The 20,574-nt window shown below is 32.8% G+C and overlaps 1 protein-coding gene across 5 annotated transcripts in view; it reads right to left on the bottom strand.

The window, feature by feature from the left end:
- RhoGEF64C (Rho guanine nucleotide exchange factor at 64C) overlaps window positions 1-20,574 on the bottom strand; it is an 80,652-nt gene that overhangs the window by 2,809 nt on the left and 57,269 nt on the right. For 3 of the 5 annotated variants that reach the window (XR_004235854.2, XM_031986162.2, XM_076374502.1), the window contains 7 exons: window positions 13,682-14,078; window positions 8,470-9,951; window positions 5,327-7,257; window positions 3,571-3,782; window positions 1,682-1,946; window positions 782-1,003; window positions 77-226 (listed from right to left, as the gene is read on the bottom strand). Coding sequence is in view for 4 of the 5 variants with exons in the window: in XM_031986162.2 (XP_031842022.1) it covers window positions 77-226; window positions 782-1,003; window positions 1,682-1,946; window positions 3,571-3,782; window positions 5,327-7,257; window positions 8,470-9,951; window positions 13,682-14,078 (4,659 nt within the window). In the remaining variant the exon portion in view is untranslated. Of the gene's footprint in view, window positions 1-76; window positions 227-781; window positions 1,004-1,681; window positions 1,947-3,570; window positions 3,783-5,326; window positions 7,258-8,469; window positions 9,952-12,533; window positions 13,652-13,681; window positions 14,079-20,574 lie in introns of those variants that run through there. The other 2 variants (XM_031986163.2, XM_031986164.2) reach the window with 2 other exon arrangements.

Below are 20,574 nucleotides of genomic sequence, written 5' to 3'. Positions count from 1 at the left end.
ATATTTAACATTTTAAATAAAAATTTAAATTCATCTTATTTTAAATAAATATTGTATGCGTAAATAAAATATTTACAGCATTCATGTGTTCCAAATGTAGCTCGATGTTGGCTTGGGCCTGTTTCAGTCTTTCTTTAGCTTCTTGGATATCTGGTCGTACTGATGGTGTAGCTTTTAGTAATCGTGCCAGTAAAAGAGGATACTTTGTCACTCTTTGGACAGGAACCTTAAACAAAATTATTTTTCGTTTATGTAACTATTTAACCCTTTAATTTCTGGTGACATCGCCTTCAAACTATATACTTCAATATTAGTAAAATGCAAACCAATGGACTAATCGCGAAGCCACTAGTATAAAATCGATTAATAACCACCTATTTTTTTATCATTAGAATAGCATTTATAATAAAAATGGTTACTTTTTTTACAAATAATAAGATAGTTAATGTATATTGTGAAAATAAATGTATTTTTTTCTAAAAGCTTTTATTTGAAATCTAAAGGGTTAAAAAATAAACTCAGAAAAGGAACGGGAGTTATTATTTTTAATATAATAATTTATATATTTCATATAATGATTTAGTAATTATTTTTAACTCATCATATTCATTATTAATGTTTTTTGTTACTATAAAATTTAACGATTAATGTTAAACTTCCGAATATTTAGTATTGTCATTATTCTGTAACTATCGTCCATCGAATCTTTTACCATTTCTGAAAGCTGTTTTTACCTCCAATGTATAGAAATTGTAGCTTTGTGATTTTCCTTGGATCTTACCATAAGAAATGAATTCAAGTTCATCCTACGTAAAACGGTGTTTTCCATTTGCGAGACTCTTAAAAAAATTCGCAACAGTTCCTTTTCTTTCTCCAGATTCTGTAGTAGTAAGCTTGCGCTTCCTTGACGAGTGCAGTAACTTTCGAAAGCATGAAGCATCCGTTCAGACTCCAGGAAGATTTTACCTACGTCCACTGTTAAAAGATCTTCGTCTCCGGATTCCTGTTTACAATTTCATTAACAAATTATTTTTGTTTTGTATGATATCTTTTTTATAAATCTGCTATAATAATAAAAGTCTACTTATATTACTTATTCATTTAATTTTAGATTATTTACGAATCCTTATTTAGTTATTAAAAACTCATACAATTTGATACATAAATTTCGATTAATTTATTTTTGGTCTTGCCTTATTACTAATTTAGTTTTTCTTTTATTAATTATTTTTTATGTATCTATTGTTAATTAAGTACTTAAAAAATGTGTGAAATAGGTCGTATAGCAAACTTCAAACACTTCAAAAATAAATATTAAAAAAAACATGTACAATATAAATAAATATAATACAATAATATCTATTGTATTTGAACCAAGGTGTGTAGTATGTAAAATAAATGAACATAAAAATGTTAACCAGACTTTTAAAAACCTGGTTTTTTGTTTTTTAAAAACCTCTTTTTTTAAACCTTTTTTCAGACAGTATAAAAAATAAGGATAATCCCAAAGTATTTATTATTTTACAATGGTTATATTACAAATGGCAGCTGAAGTATATTTTTACTCTGTCCCCAATTTTTTAGCTATATTTAGTCAACACAAAAAAATAAATATAATTTCTTCCAAGCATTTCTGCTCAATAATAATTAACAAATAACAAACAATCAAATGTTCATTTACCTGTGCCAATTCTACAGCATCCTTCAATTTTTCAGCAAGTACCAGATTGTGTTCCAGTAGCTCTTCGACATTGAGAAATATTGCTGTTAGTTGTTCCGAAGTGAGCAGACCAGCTCTGAACATCGGTCTATGAAACTCTTCAAGTATGATTTGCAGATCCCTCCCATACTTCTGTTCAGTCTCCACGATTTCCGTTATAATTTCTTTGCGCTCCACTCTCTTTTTGGCGCATTTTCTGCATACAAAGGGTGCATACACTACACCACTAGAAAATACTCATCGTTATTGTACATAACATCCCATTCACATAAATTAAGTTACAAACCTTATAATTTATGCATGATTTTCCTTCATTAAGTTCTTTTATATCATTTTATAGATCGCTTATTATTATATAAAATTGTTCTCTCTGTTTAACAAGTCATTTTATCCGATTTTTTTAGTTATACATTCGTTCCTTCATTTACCTGGTACTTTTCATACGTGAGTTTCCTTTTACGCATTAAATTATAACATTATTTACGCAGTAAAGTTTTTACGCGACATCTATTCACGAAATCTAAATTTAACGACATCCAATAAAATTTACTTCTATTTTCTGACATCATTATTATTATTTCTTTCTGAAGCTATGTGAAGTAAATATGTTCTTCTAAAACATACAACAGTTTTTCTTTTCAATATTTCGTTTTCTTTGGGTCTGACAGATTCTATTTGCGCGATTTTCATTCGCGTAAAACGAATCCACACGAAACAAACACTTCACATAAATAGAGGGACAGGTATGTATTATATTTGTTCACACACTATATTTTTGTTCGATGCGTTGAAAATATATTAAAAATGGTATATAAAGATATGTACTTTTCATTGCAGAAATTCATTTTATATTACTTATTAATGCGATGCATTTTTATGCAGAATGCAGTCGAAAGCGTTACTGGTATTTTGGCACAGAGGCTCAATTGACGTTGATGTATATTCGGTAACGAAACTTTCGCTTCTTGCGGTAAACAGAATCGATAGTAAGAGAAAGCGAGATTCAATGATTCTTGGACTTCTTACGCGGTTTGTCTTCGGAGATATTACTGCAGCCTGCGTAAAATATTTTCAGTAGTCCGTGAAACATCACGTTTTATATAACTTTAACAAGGGAAAACGTGAAGCGAATTTGATACTCGCATAAGAAATAATGCATAATAAAATTCTACAGACGAACGAAATCTGCCATAAATGTATTTGAATGTATCCCTTAGTATATTTAATATTATATATATATATTTAACTGCATCATTAAGAAAATATGTTTCAGGAAAGACTGAAGTGGAAAGTTTCATTGAGATGCTTCCGAGACATTGATTAATATTTATATTATTATGGACACATCAAAGAAAGAAGTAAAGATTCTTCATTAAATTTTCTAGTTTCATATTTATTATGGAAAAATTTGAATTTTCTTGCAAGCTCACTCGTCTATAAACAAAACATCGTTTAACTTATTTTCAATCTCACCTTGTTATTAATTTATTTTTTGTTTCATTAATTATTTTGTATGTATCTATTGTTAATTAAGTATTTAAAAAATGTGTAAATTATGTCGTATAACAAATATCAGAAATAAATATTAAAAATATATAAAATATAGATAAGCATAATATAATATAATAGTATCTACTTAAATGAAGGCATTTCATAAGTGTGTAAAATAAATGAATGTAAAAATACGTTTCAGGAAAGACTGAAGTATAAAGTTTCATTGAGACGGTTTTAAAACGTTAATTAATGTTTATATTATTATGAACACATAAAAGATAGAAGTAAAGAGTTTTCATTAGATTTTCTAATTGTATATTTATTATGGAAAAATTTGAATTTTGGTATAAGCTCACCTATCTGTTATCAAAGGATCCAAACGTTGTTCGCAATCTTCGCAGAGCTTTGAATCACCGGAAATCACTTGTGGGATTCCACCGAAGAGACTTCCTGGTCCCGAAGAGACATTTCCTGCTCGCCAACGTCGCGGCACGCCTCGAGTGCTGCTGGCCTGGCTGCTTTCCGATCCCACTCCGCTGTCAGTTCTTTCTATATCCACCGCTCGGGCCTATAAGAATTACAATTCTAAGATACTTATTTAATTAATGAAGCCTTATCATACTAATAAGTATGTGTGTGAACATTGTTTATTATTTATGAAAACTGTAAATGAGACGTTAAATTATGTAGTAGAATATCTTGCAATGCACCTTTCATTAGAAGAATTGGTAGTATTGTTTTCGTGATGCGTATAAAATTATCTGCTGTTAGGTAATGTTTATCAGTAAATTGCGAATATTTATATACATTTGTATAAATAAAGATTTTATAAAATTTTAGTTGTAAGCATTGTTTTATTGTATTTTCTATATTATTTTATTTATACTTGTATTAGGTAAACATAATAAGAAGACGGCAATAGAAGATGATTATATGGTTAGATAGTAATTGATAAAAACTATTGCAATTTTAGTGATAATAAAATTATATGAACGATGTAAATAGATATAAACAAGTGTAGGGATTTGAAAAATTGATAAAATTATAACAATTCATTTCGGTAACTCGTTGATTGAGTCGAAACTTTAAACTAATTAAAAATAAAAATCTCTTGTTGATTAATTAGTTTCAAATTTCGCAACTTTAGTTCTAGCAGTACTCAATATCTGTTCATATTGAAAAATACTGCGACCGGTCAAATGACCGTTCTAAAACGTAATTTAACCCCTCCCGTTATAATTTATTTCTTAACTATGGTCGGTACAACTACTTCATCGTTATTAATGTAATAGCAAAACGGTTTCAATGCTTATTCTATGTTTACATTTACTCCAAAGGTTAACGGTTGATAATAGGAAACTAATATTTGTTAATAATATTAATATAATTTAGATTTATCAAATTCAATTTAGAATTCTCCTTACGAGTCTGACACGATTTTATAGACGAAGGGGTTAAAATTCTGCGTTTTTTGCCTTCATTTAACTTTACATCAATTCACGTATTGTCGAATGAATTAGATTTTCAATTTCCGTTTTTCCTTTCGTTCCTGTTTCCACTACAAAAATATGCGGTCCAACTTGTTCACCTTTATTTTATAATCAGGTATTTGACTGGTTACGGTAGGAACAAGTATATGCAAAGTGTTGGTACGTGAAGTGTTAATCCTTTGCCAAGTCGCCATTTGATTTGATACAGCAAAATTGTAAAATTCTATATTGAGTACAATGTTTAATATAATGTAATTAGACATTAAATATAAAAATAAATTAGCTGTATCCCTTAATTCCTATATTATTTCTACTTTAATACAGTCAAAAATTTAGTCAATGTTTCAATGTTCAAGTGCGAAATTTAGTTAACACTAAAAACTACCCAACACTTAAATTGACTTTTTAAAATTCCTCCATATAAACTCCAAAAGTACATCTATTGAGGCTTTAATTGATTTATAATTCAGTTTTCGTATTGCTAAATCAGTTTCTTTAATAATTTCTCAAAGAAACATGTGTTATCTTTTTAATAATTGCAAAAAGGAAACATGAGGAATGGATCGTTCTGACCCGTCTATTAGTTTTAGTGTTAATATACATGGTGCATATGAAAACTCACCTTGGACGTTTCCGATGAACTAGTCAAGATGATGTTGCATTCCTCACTGCTGTCAGAAACATTAGAAATTTGCGAGCTTTTCGAGCTAAGATCTCCAAGACTAGTCTCCTTCTGCTCGTACAGCGCTTCCAAGTCTCCTTCGGTGTCTTCTTCGTCTTCGTCCTCATCGTCCTCGTCGTCCTCCCCTTCGATCGATATCGCTCGATCCTTCGAGTCCATCAGGAAGTTAAGCAGTTCGAATTTGCTTGAGATATTCTCCTCCTCCGGCGATATGGACATTTTCTTAAAAAAGTCTTCGGGGCTCTTAGACAGATAAGTTTCCGTGAGATCCTCTGACGTAGGCTTCTTGAAAACATTCTCTGTCAAATATGACTCGAGAAACTGCTCGGAGCTGCCTTTCGTGTAATAATCAATATCTCCAAAGTATATTCTGTCCTTTAAATAATCTTCTGTCGGCGGTGGACTCAACGGCAAAGGAGGAGGCTCATCAGGAATCTCCTCATAGATAGGCTCCTTGATGACTTCGTAAGGATTCTCCTCGAGGAAAAGATTCGTTGAGATGAAGTCACCATCCGAATTCAGGCTGGACGTCCTCGAGTAATTCGCCTCGAGGGTCGATTCCGAGCTCTCGTACTCCTTGCTCTTCAACAAACTTTGCTTCAAGATCTTCAGAATCGCCTCGCCGCTGCTTTCATCCAGAATCTCCCCGTTCTCACGGGCCTTCCGTAGCGAATCCTCTAGCAGCTTCGAAATCAACGCTTCCTTCGACAGACCAGAAAGCTTCGACGAGCCGTCCTCATCCTTCTGATGACTCCTCTTCTCGGTTCGTTCCGTTTGTTCGTTCGTCGCTGGGCATTTCCCGCTATCCGCGGTAATAGCTTTAGCTTCTGCATTCGATTTCGTTTGCTTCTCAGTGTCCATGGATACGTCTGGAACGATCACAGATGACTTGTCGCCAGACGGGACTTCCACGTTCTTCGGAGGGGGTTCGTCTTCCTTGGCAGACTCGGAGCTCGTTTTGAGCGGCTTTGAGTCTTCCTTAATCGTCTCAACGACGATGTTCGATTTGTAATTGTCTAATATCACGAGAGTGCGGTTCTCTGCGGAGCTTTTTATCCGAGGAGGATTTTCCAGGTTCACCGATATCACCGTTGGGTTGTAGACACTGTCCTCCCCCCCGACGCTGATGGTCACCTTGTTATCGGACGTTGTCTCGGTGCTTGGCGTCGGATCTCCGTTGATTAAAATCGACGTTCTCCTCGACCCTTTGGTACCCGGACCTATCTGAAGTCGATGAACGAGTGGGGAAGCTCGGGGACTGACTGTGATTTTGTATACGTTGTTCTCGGTGACTTGTGATGGTGTCGGTGACCCAATTTCAATTTTCGACGACCCGTAAGAATTTGATCTCTTCCAGGTAGTCTTCAGCATAGGGCTGCTTCGTTCCGACTGTGACTGACCTATCTCCTTCGGCCTTGTACCTAGATCACCCACCGCATGATAGTACTTCTGCTTTCCAGGTGGCGGAGACCAACTGGTCGGTCTCATTCCTCGGAAGTGAACATTGCTTTCCTCGAAACTGTTCTGAACTTCCTTCGAATTTTCCGCTTCCGCTTTGCCTAATGTTGTCGTTTCATCGTGAATTTCTTCGACTTTTTTCGTGTTCGGTAAATATTGCTCGGATTCTGTTTTGATTGAATCGTCTTCTTTCTTCGCGTGCTTTTCTTCTGGTATTTCATTCGTTGGCTCGGGCGTGTCTTCTCGACGAATCGTTTGTTCACTCGGTTCTGTCGTGGACGATGGTTCTTTCACTTTTCTGGAAAGACTAAAGCGCATGGTGTCCATGAAGAGCACATTTCCGGCTGAAACTTCCGGTCTGTTGTAGGACCTTTCGCTTTGACTGCGGGATAAAGATGATCTCTTCGAGTTTTCTGAAAGTTGATTGAAAAGTGCGCGTTGTTTGTGGATGTAAAAGACAATGTAGTGTAATGTTTGAGAAAGAGATACGATATGTTAACTTTACAATTCAGTTTCAATGCGATGCGCCAGAATTTGAGGAAGTAACAGCTAATTACTAATTTATATAACTATAAAACTTTATATTGTGATGTCAGTACAAGTTCTTGTTACTGATTTTATAATAATATAATTTTATAATAGTTTTACAATAATATAACGATCATTTTTGTTAAAAAACAGTCTATCATCAAATAGTTCTGTTATGTATATAATAAATGTAAGCATCACATTTCATTTCTAAACGGGTTGGGTTTCAAATTTAAATAGAGTTTTCTTTTGGTTCAAACGTCAATAAATTGAATACTTTTAAATTACTTAGAAACAAAATATAGACTTCAAAATATTTTACGTTATACAGATAATTTAATTATTTTTTTATCTTCAACGTTATTAGTGATTACAAATTTCTCTGGACTATAACGATTCGCAAATAACAGCTATTATAAAGCAAATTAGTATAAGCGTTAATATTAATAATATAAGAGATAGAGCTAGAGTCCTGGCGCACACATTAAAAATGAAACACAGAATAATTTCTTTACTTTTCAGCTCTACATCATTGTAAAGTATCACCCATATAAAATAAAAGGCAAAATACAAAAGACTAAACATTATCTTCGAAACATATTAGATTTAAAAAAAATGATCCACTGAAAGTGACATGAAATTACAAATGATATTATTAAAAATCTAATTACAAAATTTTATTTCATATGACGCTCAAACATATAACACAATATTCTTCGCAGCACAAAAACACAAATAAAACATTTAAAATTAAAAAAGTCGAATAATGCAACCGTATATTGCAAAAAGAATAGCCAATTATTAGCACATTCTTGACAGGCAATTTCACGCAGAAGCTATCCCATGTCGCCGGGTATTATTCCGTAATTAAATATGGATATGAAACAATCTAAATAAATTTCAATATACTTTATTTACATATAATGTATTGAAATGAAACTTTGAACATACTTTTATATAACTTTGAACATTTTTCTCTTGCAATATTCTATATTTCTCAGCGTTTCAAAAATTGAAATAGCTAATGCAAGTGCAAACATGAGTTAACTTGTGACCAGTCAACAATGTGTTAAAATCTGCAGTGATTGAACTCTTACCTTCCGACTTCAAAATCAAATCCTTCTCATCGACAGCGATGCCCGGAATGTGCCGCTTGGGCTCCTCGATCTGTTCAGCTTCACCAACTCCAGCTACATTTTCCTCGTCTACCCTCTTCTTCTTTTCATCATCCCGTTTCGTAGTCTTAAGCTTCGCCGGGTAAACAGTTTGATTAAAGTTTTTCTCGTGGACGTTTTCCTCGCTTTTCCGCAACCCGTCCTTCTTTCTCAAAGGAGGGGTATGCTCCACGTTATAAGGCGGAGGAACATACTTGTCCACCTTAGCTCCCTCCAGGGAGTTCTGGCACATGTCCTGAGAGACCTTACGCTCCTTCAACCTGACTCTGTCTATCTTTGGGTCCCTGATATTGGGAACAGTGATGAAATTGTATCTTCCCTTCCGCTCGACATTCGCCGCCGTCGCCACTTCCTCCTCCTCTTCCTCCTCCTCCTCGTCCTCCTCTTCATCCTCCTCCTCCTCTTCTTCCTCCTCGGACTCGCCGTTGTTCCGTTCCTCCATGCTCGACGCGCAACTCCTGGTCAGCCTGCCCCAAGACAGCCGCGTCGCCTCGGATGGCTTCTCGGGCGCGAATATCACGTTGTCGACGTTGAACAGAACGTTCTTCCTTCTAGTCTCGATCACCTTACCCCGCTTGAGAATGCTCTTCAGCGTTTGTTTGGCTTCCTTCAGTCTTCTCGGTGGTCGCTTCGGTGAAACCTTTGGTATGGGAATCCTGGTCGCTGGCAGGACCTCGTCCTCGTCCGAAATCTCGCGGGGTTCGTTGAACACCCTGATCCTTTGGCCGCCGATCTCCGCGACCGCGCTTCTGTTGGGTATCCTTTCGATCGATTTCACCTTCGACGAGTCGAACAAGCTGGACAGCGACTTCACGTCGTCCTGCTCCAGCGCGTTGTCCGACAGGTCGTCGCTGAGATCGTCCTCGTCCCTCTGCTTCTTCAGCAGCAGATACGGGTTCACATCGCACTCCAGGATGCTCCGTCTCAAGTCCCCGCTGCTGTTCGACGCTCGATCCTTCCATTCGTCCTGATTGATCTTCACCTGGCTCGGTTCCTGCGGTTTCGCGGCCCCGTTGTCCGACCAGTCGCTCCTCGCGTCTCTGATCTTCTTCGGTATCCGTACCAGTCTTCCGGGTGCTATAGAGGGTGGCTGACCCCGCGGAGTCGCCAGAGGAGCCTCCTCTTTAAGCCACTCGTCCGTGGACGCAAAGTTCGGTCGCGGCTTGCGCGACGGTTCCTCGTAGCTCCCGGTGCCCGATTCCTTGTCGAACCACTCGGACTTCGAAGAAGTACTCTCGATCGAGGCCTTCCTTTCTTTCGCGTTCCGCGCTACGCTCTGGCTCCGGGCATCGCGTTGAGACAATGGCCGGTGAGGCGAAATGCTCCGAGCCCTCGTTCTCGGCTCCACTAGCCGGCTCCGACGCATCTGATCGTACGGATCGTCTATCGATGGCCTTAGCACTCCTGTCAATCGTTGTTTTATATAGTTAGTTCGTTAATTACAAGGGTCTTTGTGGAAACTAATGTGTTTGGCCCTTTGGCTATGGGAGAATTTGGTTCGAAGCTATATCTTTGTACGGGAAAGTCTGATGCAGACATGTAGAATCTACTGTAAATGTAAATTTAATATTCTTTTAACACATTGAATGCCGCACGATTTTATAGAGTAAAATACACCTAATGGGAAAAGTATAATAATCATAAATTGATTGAATTGCATTATAATTGCAGCACATTTATCTAGCTGAATACCACCGAATTAGGTAGCATTATTTACATTACAGAAATATTTTCAAATAATCATCGTTTAATCGAGTGAACTTTGGTAGTTCGATTTGGTTGGGGGTCGCCGATGACCCCTATGACATTTAACATGTTATGGATGCCCACCCTCGCCGAATAGGCGTACTTCTGTATCCAACAAAACGCAGCGAAAACGAACATGAAACAGAATACGACAAACTGAAATAGGTATAACGATAGAGAATGAACATGGGAGTCAATGTCTTATTTATATCTTATTTTGTCGCATTCTGTTTCGTTTGCGGTCTTCTTTTACGCGACTCGATGAATAACAAAACTCAGTGAAAAATAAGGCGTTACTTTTTCTATGGTTACTTACAAGGAAACCTTTCTAACCAGCACACATCAATTTGGATGAAACTAATGCGAGACATGATTCTAAAAAAATTTGTGGCACATATTTTTTGTCGACCAACATTCACTTTGAACAGGTGAAAACATCTCACAAAGGTCAGGGTAAAAGTATATTTTTTATATCTCTGAAACTAGGGAGTGTAGAAAGGAAACCTAAGTTGTTCATTTAAAGTCGAACATTTAAAAAATAATTTCTTTTCCTGACTCCCTAGTTTTAGAGATACTGTAAAAAATATACTTTCAACCCTAACTTTGAGGGATGTTTTGACGCTTTGGGAGATGATAAGAAAAAATACGTGTCAAATATTTTCTTGAAAACCATATTTCACATAAGTTTCCCTTGTCAATATGACATCCTATGTAAGTGCAAGAGAGCTCTTGATCCTGTGACTGTTCAACTTGTGAGTAGTGTGCGAACGCTCCCGAGCTGGACAATACCTATTGCAATTTGAGGCTAGTGGAGTTTTCCACTGTACAATTATATCAGAATAGACGACAGTGTGCATAGCTGTCGATGACAGAGAAAGAAACAAGCCACTTAAGCGACGTACCGTTCAGAAAGACGACATACGCAAACGTCGCTATAATGGCGTATCGTTCAGAGAGATGACATCCGCGGAAACTAACTATAGTGCTGCATACTAGCAAAAGTATTAAGAATGTAATGAGAAAAGTAGAATTATGATGAAAAATCGTTTAACCAAAAAAATACTATAAAAAACATTACATTTTAGATATTTTATATATTTCTGCATCGTCTGTATTCTAATATATCACTTTTTAATTTTCTATCAGTCCCTGTGAATCCACAGTCTTTAGACGAACAAGGGATCGGCGTCATTTATTTATATATAAGCTGCATTATTCATAAAATTATAATATAGTCAACCCTCTTATAGGCTACAAAAACACGGTTTCGATATAATACGGTAAAAAAATTGCGACAGCATTCCCATAACACGATATTCTTATGACGCGGTTTCCATATAGCGTGACATAATAAACTTGGAAAAATTTTCCATTACACCGGCCAAGTCAGTTGACGGCACTCTTACGACACTGTTTTAATACAACATGGAACAAATTATCCGTGTTAGGAAGGTTGAACGTAATAATTTATTTAATGACGTATGATATATGAGACGAGTATTTAAGCGAATTCTTTGGTGTAGAGGGTAAACAAAAACTGTGTATATATGTATATAAATTGTAAAATTATAGATGTTATAAAGATCTAAGGCACTTCGCTTCGTTATTGACAACACGTAAATAAACTACTATTTACGAATTCTTAAATTTTGATTTTATAATTTCAAATTTCCATACTATTTTTGTGGGTACAAAAGCATCGTATATTTATTATATCATATTTTATGTATTTGCAGAATATTTTGCTTAAAGTAAGAGCAAGATATTATGTATCCGGGTAATTGATACAAATTTCAATGACGAAATTAATTAATAAATAATCAAGACAGTTTTAGTTTTAATATGATGATAAATTAAATTTCTATTCTAATTACTTCCAAATAATGTGAATAAAGAGAGAATAAAATATCCTATACGGTTACATAAGGTGCAACGAATATTTTGATTTCGTATGTACTTGTTTGTGTAAATTGCAAACAGTTTTTGAATCGCAATGGAAACGAGTGACTTTAGTGCCAATTATTCAAAATGATCTTAACCATTCTAACACAAATAAAAAAGCCATTTTAAACATTTAAAACCCTTAACTAATATAAAGAAACTATTGTCCCTCTTCGTGTACAACAAATAAAACTGATTATTAACATATTGCAAACGCGTTCATTTAGTATATATTATCCAGCTCTAATTGATCTAACAGGCACGCACGATAATTATGAAACCTTCTTTTTCTTACTCACATTTCCTCCAAGACGCGGATGCAATATAAGAGAACGGAATGTTTAGTATTTAATATTGAAAAATTCACTGGAGAAAAAGTTGAATTGAATATAATTCAAAATTATGGAAAAAAAATTGTACTTACGTATTATACAGGATACCTTCGTTTTTAAGAAATAAAATATTAATAATAACAGTAATAATAATAATGATGATGATGATAATAATAATAATAAAATATTAATAATGTGTTATAATAATAAATAAATACTAACACAGACCTAACCCAAATGATTATTTAGCGCGATCTCCAGTTAAGAAACAAAGATGGTCCGTATAATACGCAAATAATTCTTATGTAAATTTATGTTTCTATGAATTGCAAAGGAAAAATGAGTTTATTTGATTGTAAATAATTTGGCAACAAAAAGGAATTACTTTTATATGGAATAGCAGGCATAAATTGTCGTAGATGTTAAATATTTATAAACAATGAATGGAATTTCAATTGAGTTATTATAAACTGAATAATATTCGTTTTTACTAAATTCAGTAAAAATTCTACCATATGTCTGATTCTACGTTATAAAGCCAAAAAATAAAAATACAATAAACGATTCTACAAATTATCGTTTAAAACTAAAACAACCAAGCAGTTAAATTGACTTTTTGAAATTCCTACGTAGAAACTCCAAGAATACATCTATTGAGGCTTTAATTGATTTATAATTTAGTTTTCATATTGTTAAATCAATTTCTTTTGCAATTTCTCAGAGAAACATCTATTACTTTTTTAATAATTGCAAAAAGAAGACATCAGGAATGGGTCATTTTGACCCGTCTGACAATTTTAGTGTTAACCAGTTAACTGTAGAATTTAGTTTAAAAAATCTTTGATTGTGCGCGCTGTAAAGTCAAGCAATCAAGTACATGTGTCATATACTCGTGAAACGCAGTGCAAATATATTCTATAATGTATTTTAACGAAAAACTAAAGCAAAACGAAGAAAATTTACATGTTTATCTGAAAAAAACGGATAATTTATCGTTGAAAGAATTAGTATCGTTTTGATTTTAAGATGACATGTATACTCGTCGAACGCAGTTAACTGGTTAATTATAATATATAAACGTATAATATGTAAATACCTGAAAAAGAGCTACTTACCTGCAAGGCTGGGCCTCGATCTCGAGGATATCGGTGGAAGTCGACATGTTCCTCCTAAAGGTAGACCAGTCAATCGGTGACCACCGCACTTGCGGCAATTGCCGAACTTCCGGGTGGTCCCGCTCAGAAATTCCGGGCAGGAGCACACTATCAAAATCGGTGCTCCTGGGGGTGGCGGTGGCGGCGGTGTTATGAAGCCTCGTGGCTCGTGGCCAGACCTCGATGATCGAACCGTCCCATAGAGCCATGGGTCGCCGTAGATCATTTGTCGTGAGTACCTACTATCGCCGCTTATGGTGCCCCACCCTTTCCCGTGATCATCGGTGCTTTGACTCTGCCGCGACAGGCCCAATCTCACGCTCCACGATTTCTTTCCTTTGCTCAACGTATCGTAATTCTGAAACGAACGAATTGATGTGTTAACGTTTCAGGCTTCTTATCTTGATGTATTTTTAGTAAATGATTTTTCTAATTGGGAATGGTAGATTTTGAAATGGCCTTTGTCTTTTTTGTTTCGTCAATTATGCCTGAAACTTTTACAAATTTTCGAAAGAAAATCATTCAATTTTAAAAATAATGCAATGGACCTGCTCAAATAATACACATAGATATATTTTAGTTACGTTTAAATGCGACTAAACAACCTTTAGGTATTTAATACAGTAGCCATTTAACGTACCACGCGCTATATAATTAAATATCTACGTATTTTAAGTATTTATACATAATATACTATCTTTTATCTTCATTAAAAGATGTATCAAAATTATTATTAGGATATCATATGTTAATAATATGTGCTTCCAAACAGCAAAGAAGAATTTACGCATCCGACTGAAATAAAATTAATGAAATATACTTCAGTTATCAGCGACTTCCTGTAAATCAGTAATTCACTTTGTTCGAGCGACTATTTTACTTGCGAAACAGAACATGTTTCCCTTAATAACAGTATGCGTATTTTAAAATTCTTCCATCACTTACAATGTTTAAAAAATTACATTTAGAATGGTGTTATAGTAGAATCTCAATTATCTAAACTGGTTAGCCGGCAGGACGTTAGGATTATCGAACGATGACGTTTCGAAGCAAGAACAAGCTTTCATTAAGCGGTATCTGTATTAATATTTTTTTAAGAGTTTAATTAGTTTAGTCGATTTCCATCCTGCTTTCGGCGTATTTATAAACAACCAGTTGCTATATTCTTTCTCAATGTAACTTATGCAAATGAAATTCTTCTTTTTCATACTACCCATTTTATGCTACCTAAGAATTTCTTCAATTGCGACATACGATTCTTTGTTTAATTTGTGAAAATAAAAATCACTAATTTAATGGGTGGTTTTAATACATGGAGGATAACTGTTAGACATATTCCAAAGTGTTCGCAAAACTTCAGAATATTCATTGTTTATTTTATGAATCGATAACAGTTTTGTTTAACGACGTTTTTGTGCGGTTAAAATAAAATTTTATCTATTTCAAAACATATATTTCTCTTGATATAATTTATTAAATAATGATCCAGTTATAATAATTAAATAAAATTTACTTAAGGCAATACTTCGTTTCATGAATAAAAAAATATATAAAATCAACAATTCAAATATTATACTAATTCTAAGATTACTAAGATAGTACTATTATCAGATTCTCATAACGGAGGTTCTATCCTATTACCCTGTTTTCCAAAATATTCAACTTTTACAGATCCATTCTAATAATACATCTTTTTTTAAAATGATTTCATTTTCGAATTGCACGTATTCGATAAACGATAATTATTCAATATTAAAATCGGAAAAGTATTAGAAACAAAAATTGATTTATTTTGAATGAGTCAGAGAATCAAAGCGCAATGAAATATTGAAAACGTAAATGTTTAAAAAGTAATGAAATAAACTTCAATGCCATTACAATGTCTTCATGTTATGCACATATGTTGCCTAATAACATAGTATAGAAATTAAATTTGTAGCTACAGACTAAAAATTGTCTAAATTAAACGGAATTGTCTAATAGACTATTTCTTTAAATTATGTTCTTTTAGATCAAGTTAACAATATGGAGACCATTTATTAGAAACACTTTTATTTATTATTTTCTTGTATTATTTTATTATTTTGTATTTATGTAGAAATATATTTATTATTTCCGTTTTTAAGTTAACATGCACACGATGGAAGTGTCAACTTATTATACACATGTTTCCCGTACATGAATTTGTATTGTCTCCATTTTTGTAAGCGTCATTAATATACGGTGCATGTTCTTGTTGCGAATAATTAATGCTATTATAATGATTACAAAGGAAGAATGCGTACGTGAAACTTTCCATTTCGACAGGATATCCTCATATAGTAAGCGGAATCCTTAATGAGACATATATATTGTTATCAGTGTTCGAAATACTAATTCATTGTTTTGAATGCAACATCTGTATAAGGTGTCTCAAAACAAACCACTTTAAAAACGAGGAACGTAAATTCAAATGAATTGTAATTTTAACAATAGATAATGCTCTAATTAAAAAATAAACTATCTTTCCATATTTATTTATTACAATAAAATAATTTATCGTTGTAATAGAATAAGGGAAACGTCAAAGGTATTGAAATTAGTGAAGTAGTTGCAATGTTTAGTAACATAATATTTAGAACTTAAACGTTTCTTTTAATAATCCGTGTACAATTTTCAAAAATGTATTCAAATTAATTAAATTTCAACCCAGATGGAACATTAGATTCAGTAAACATAAGTAACAATATGTTCTAGAATATAAGTATTTTATTGCGGTATCAGTAATAATCAGATTGAGATTTTATATTTTATATAGATCATAGATCTATATGTACTTTAATATTAATTCTTTAAATAAATGTATTACCTTCTCATTTATAATTTAAGACTGAATATGGACAAGTCTATACAGATATATCTAAAATATCATATCATGTGTTTCGTCCTATTTTATAAAATCAAGATAATAAAATTAAAACATAGTAAGATTATACAAAGAATATATAAATAAAAAACAAACATGTAGAAAATAGGTTCTGATATATCATATTCTTGAATGACACTTCGATCATCACAAAATATGTTTTCCAAAATTTCTATTTTTCGTACATACAGCTTTATTTATATAAACTTTTGATTGTGTAGACAATAAACAAAAAATAGCACATTTTATACTTCATTATTTTATAAACATTTTCTAGAATAAAATTCGTGTGAGCGTTTCATTTCTTTCTCCTCTGAAGTTTAGTGGCTGACACAAAGTTAAGAAGCGAAGAAAAAAATGAAAAGCAAAAGGGAAAGAAACGGAGACAAAGGTGTAACAGGTTTCAGCGAAAGTAAATGGTGGTAGGAATCGTTGGAGATCGCATTTTAAATTTGTTTTCCCTTGGTGAAACTGCTGCGATCGGGGGACCAGCTCGTTTTAGCACGGTCTTGTGTTTCGAAAGAGGAGAGAAACCACGGGAGGACAAGGATATCTGAACCGGACAAGCGCTTTTTCTTTAAAAAAAAAAAAGTGAAATTTCGACCCTGCATTCAGCCATAAAAATTCTATTTACAAGAAACCATCACAAAACGAGGAAAAAACTGAGATATTTAAACCAGAGATCGGCTGGTGTGGCTCGCAAGAGGTGGCCAAATAATTTCTTTTTGCAAAAGGAAAGCAAAAAGCAATTTTGTTCCTGCATCGGACTATGAGTATTCTATTTATAGAAGACCTTAAGAAACTCAGGAATTGGAAAATGACATTCGACACGCTGCGTGTTTGATTAAACTGAAGTTTAACACTAAAACTACTAGACTGTTAAAATTGACTCATTTTAGAATTTTCAGTTTACAACTATTTAAATTATGACAAGGCATTTGCGAAAAATTGTAAAATAAATTTGTGTACTTATACAGATACAACAATAATTTTGTATAAAACCTTAAAAGTGCTCAAAGGACTCTTGAAGAACCGTATTAAACTTCACTAATTTGTTTACATTCAAGATTATAATTTATTTCTTCTGTTTAAATGAAAAGCTTTTGTTAGGAAAAATTACATGGTAGCAATTTTATATGGTTAATCAAATGGAAACATGAGTAATGGTTGACTTGAAGTTTGTATAGAATATTGCACATTGAGAAAATTTGTGCATTAAGGGGTTAAATATGAGTTGATATCATTTTTAGTAATAATTTTAACACTTTGTACTCCGAAAGTTTTTTACTGGAAGCACTTGACACATTTTTGGATTAAATATAAAGAATATTTTTTAAAAATTAATTTCAGAAATCATACATATATTAAGAAATAAAGCTGTTTTGTTTTAATATTTCACATATTGATGCATTATACAAAAGTTAATATTAAATATCGAACTTTATCATTTTTCCTATATCAAAATAAGTGACGACTGAGGCGGCCTATGGCGTGCTAAGGGTTAATACAAGTGAATATGAATTTTTGTGTGAAAATGATTAGTTGTTTACATAATGACTATTTATTCAAATTATTCTTCTTCATTTTTAAATTGATCGATTTGTAGTGAAAATAAGTTAGTTATTTTAGCGTAAAATTCAACTGCCGATTTTTCAATTTTGTGTTCATTATATTTTTGCAATGAATTCCTAACATTAAAAGAATGATGATATTTATATAAAAGAAACATTTGTATTTTAACGTGAATGGATAAGATTATATTTGGAAAACAGTAAAAGAAACGGTAAGCAATGCTGAAGGGGAAACAAATTTTAATTAATATTCGTCTGATTTCAATTCAATATATATTAGAAGGATAATAATATTCCTTTTTATAGGGGCAGATATATTTTAATGGAAATCTTGGATAAGCAAAATTATTTATGGAACTCACGTTAAAAAGATCAAGTAAAAGGAAGAAAAGAATCGGAACTGGCGCCTGCCTGGTTCTTCTGGTTTTCACGTCGAACTACCACTTTAAATTATGCTTAGAGAAAACTACCTTCTCACAACTACAGGAAATCTATCGCAAAATGATATGTGTGAATAAAGTAACAAATTCATATCGCTGGAAAAATTATGTAACTATTACTTGAAAAATTTTTTTTAGTAATTCGATTTGTATTGTTATCTCATTTATCATGGAAATTTCAATACAGCATTACTATTTTTTACTAAAGAGTTTAACATTAGATAAATTTAGAGCAGATTTAACATTTGGAAAAATTCGTGGTAAATTCCAGTATTGTGAAAAAAAATATTGTACTTCTGTTCTGTATACAAAACAGTAGGTAGAAAGTTAAAAAATTAATATTTATATTTTCAATGATTAACCAATGATATAATTGTAATGATCTGGGATAACAATTATGATTTAAAATAATTTCTAAATACAAAATTATATATTGCTTACAATATAGTTTGTAAATAATATAATCTGTTTTTTTATTCTATCCCTATGACTCTTCTCTTGATTTAGTTTACAAAAGTTACTTTATTATTAATAGTTTCCCTATAAAAGAAATAATTTTATATTCACTGTAAGTGTAAATTCGCTAAACAAATTACACGTTTTTCTCTTTATATTCTTTATATGCTTTAATCGAAATCAATCATGCTCATAAAATTTAATATAAAATCTTCAATACGAGCCCGATTCGATATTTCAAAGCAAGGGGTTAATTACAGCCTATATACCAATCAACCTGAATGTAACATTTACTAATAAATGAGTAAAAAAAGAAATTTTTTATAAATATCTGTGGGCTTGGTGTTTGTTTTGCATTTCGCTAAAACTTTTCGAGGGTTAAACACCTACGACATATAAGATGTATAATTGGCATGAGAGTTGTTTAGAAAGCGAAGGCTTAATTGTATTCAGGAAATACAGTAGCAGTTTCTCGATCATTGTTCCTACAGTTACGTTCCGAAAAAATTTTTATTTTCTCGTGGACCAAACTTTGACTCGTTAATACATAAAATTATGGGAATCTCCTTAATCGATCCATTGAATTCATAATGTTTACAGATTTCTTTTCTTCAAACGATGCAGGTTAAATAATTAACATAATGCATTTTTCCCCTGCAATCAACGTGGCCTGAAAAATTCTATACTTATCAAAAAACAGATATTCGACTAAACACGTTTTTCTTTAATTTTATATTCTATTTCTGCCGGTTCATTAAGTGATAAAAAGGAATACGTGTCAAATGTTTTTGCAGAAACTACTTTCTATGAAAATTTCATAAAAATCGGGTTCATAAAAGTTCGCTTGTTGATCAAACAATCATTTATTAATTCTCACTTAAATACAATGTATTTGTATCTCCACTCTTTATTTTAGTTATTGGTTTAAAGCACTTCTGACATTTACTGATATACTGAAAGTTTAGGCTAAACAGTTTAATAATTTCATTTAATTTTCTACAAGTTTTCGCTGTAATAATGATATTTCAATAACATGGCTTTGATTGTAGAATATTTCGTAAAAATTTAAGAGAATTAAAAATATGGAAATTGAGATTTAAAGAATATGCATTTATAGTTACTGTATGATAAAAGAATGTCTAAATTATTGTCTTAATTTCCCATATTATTATTTGCTATTATTGCATAAAGTTTTATTGATCTTTTACTTCGTTACACCAAAGTTACGAGCGATTAATTGCGCCCTTAGGAATGCCTAATTGCAAGAGATCATCGCATAGATATTAAGAGAAATTTAGAAAACATTTCGTCTGTTATTTTTTTTTGATACTAATAAGTTATTACACTTTTGTAATAATATAGTAATAGTAATTATATGTTTAATACAAAATGTTGTGGACATTTCCTTAATTGAATTATCGATAAATTTTAAATGCAAACACTACAGATAGAAATTTTAAGAATTGTCTAATAAACCTGTAA

This window comes from Nomia melanderi, chromosome 2, assembly GCF_051020985.1.
Source record: "Nomia melanderi isolate GNS246 chromosome 2, iyNomMela1, whole genome shotgun sequence".
In the NCBI taxonomy this organism is placed as follows: Eukaryota; Metazoa; Arthropoda; class Insecta; order Hymenoptera; family Halictidae; genus Nomia; species Nomia melanderi.
The sequence above is the reverse complement of the archived record's forward strand: the minus strand, read 5'-3'. Positions and strand labels throughout refer to the sequence as shown.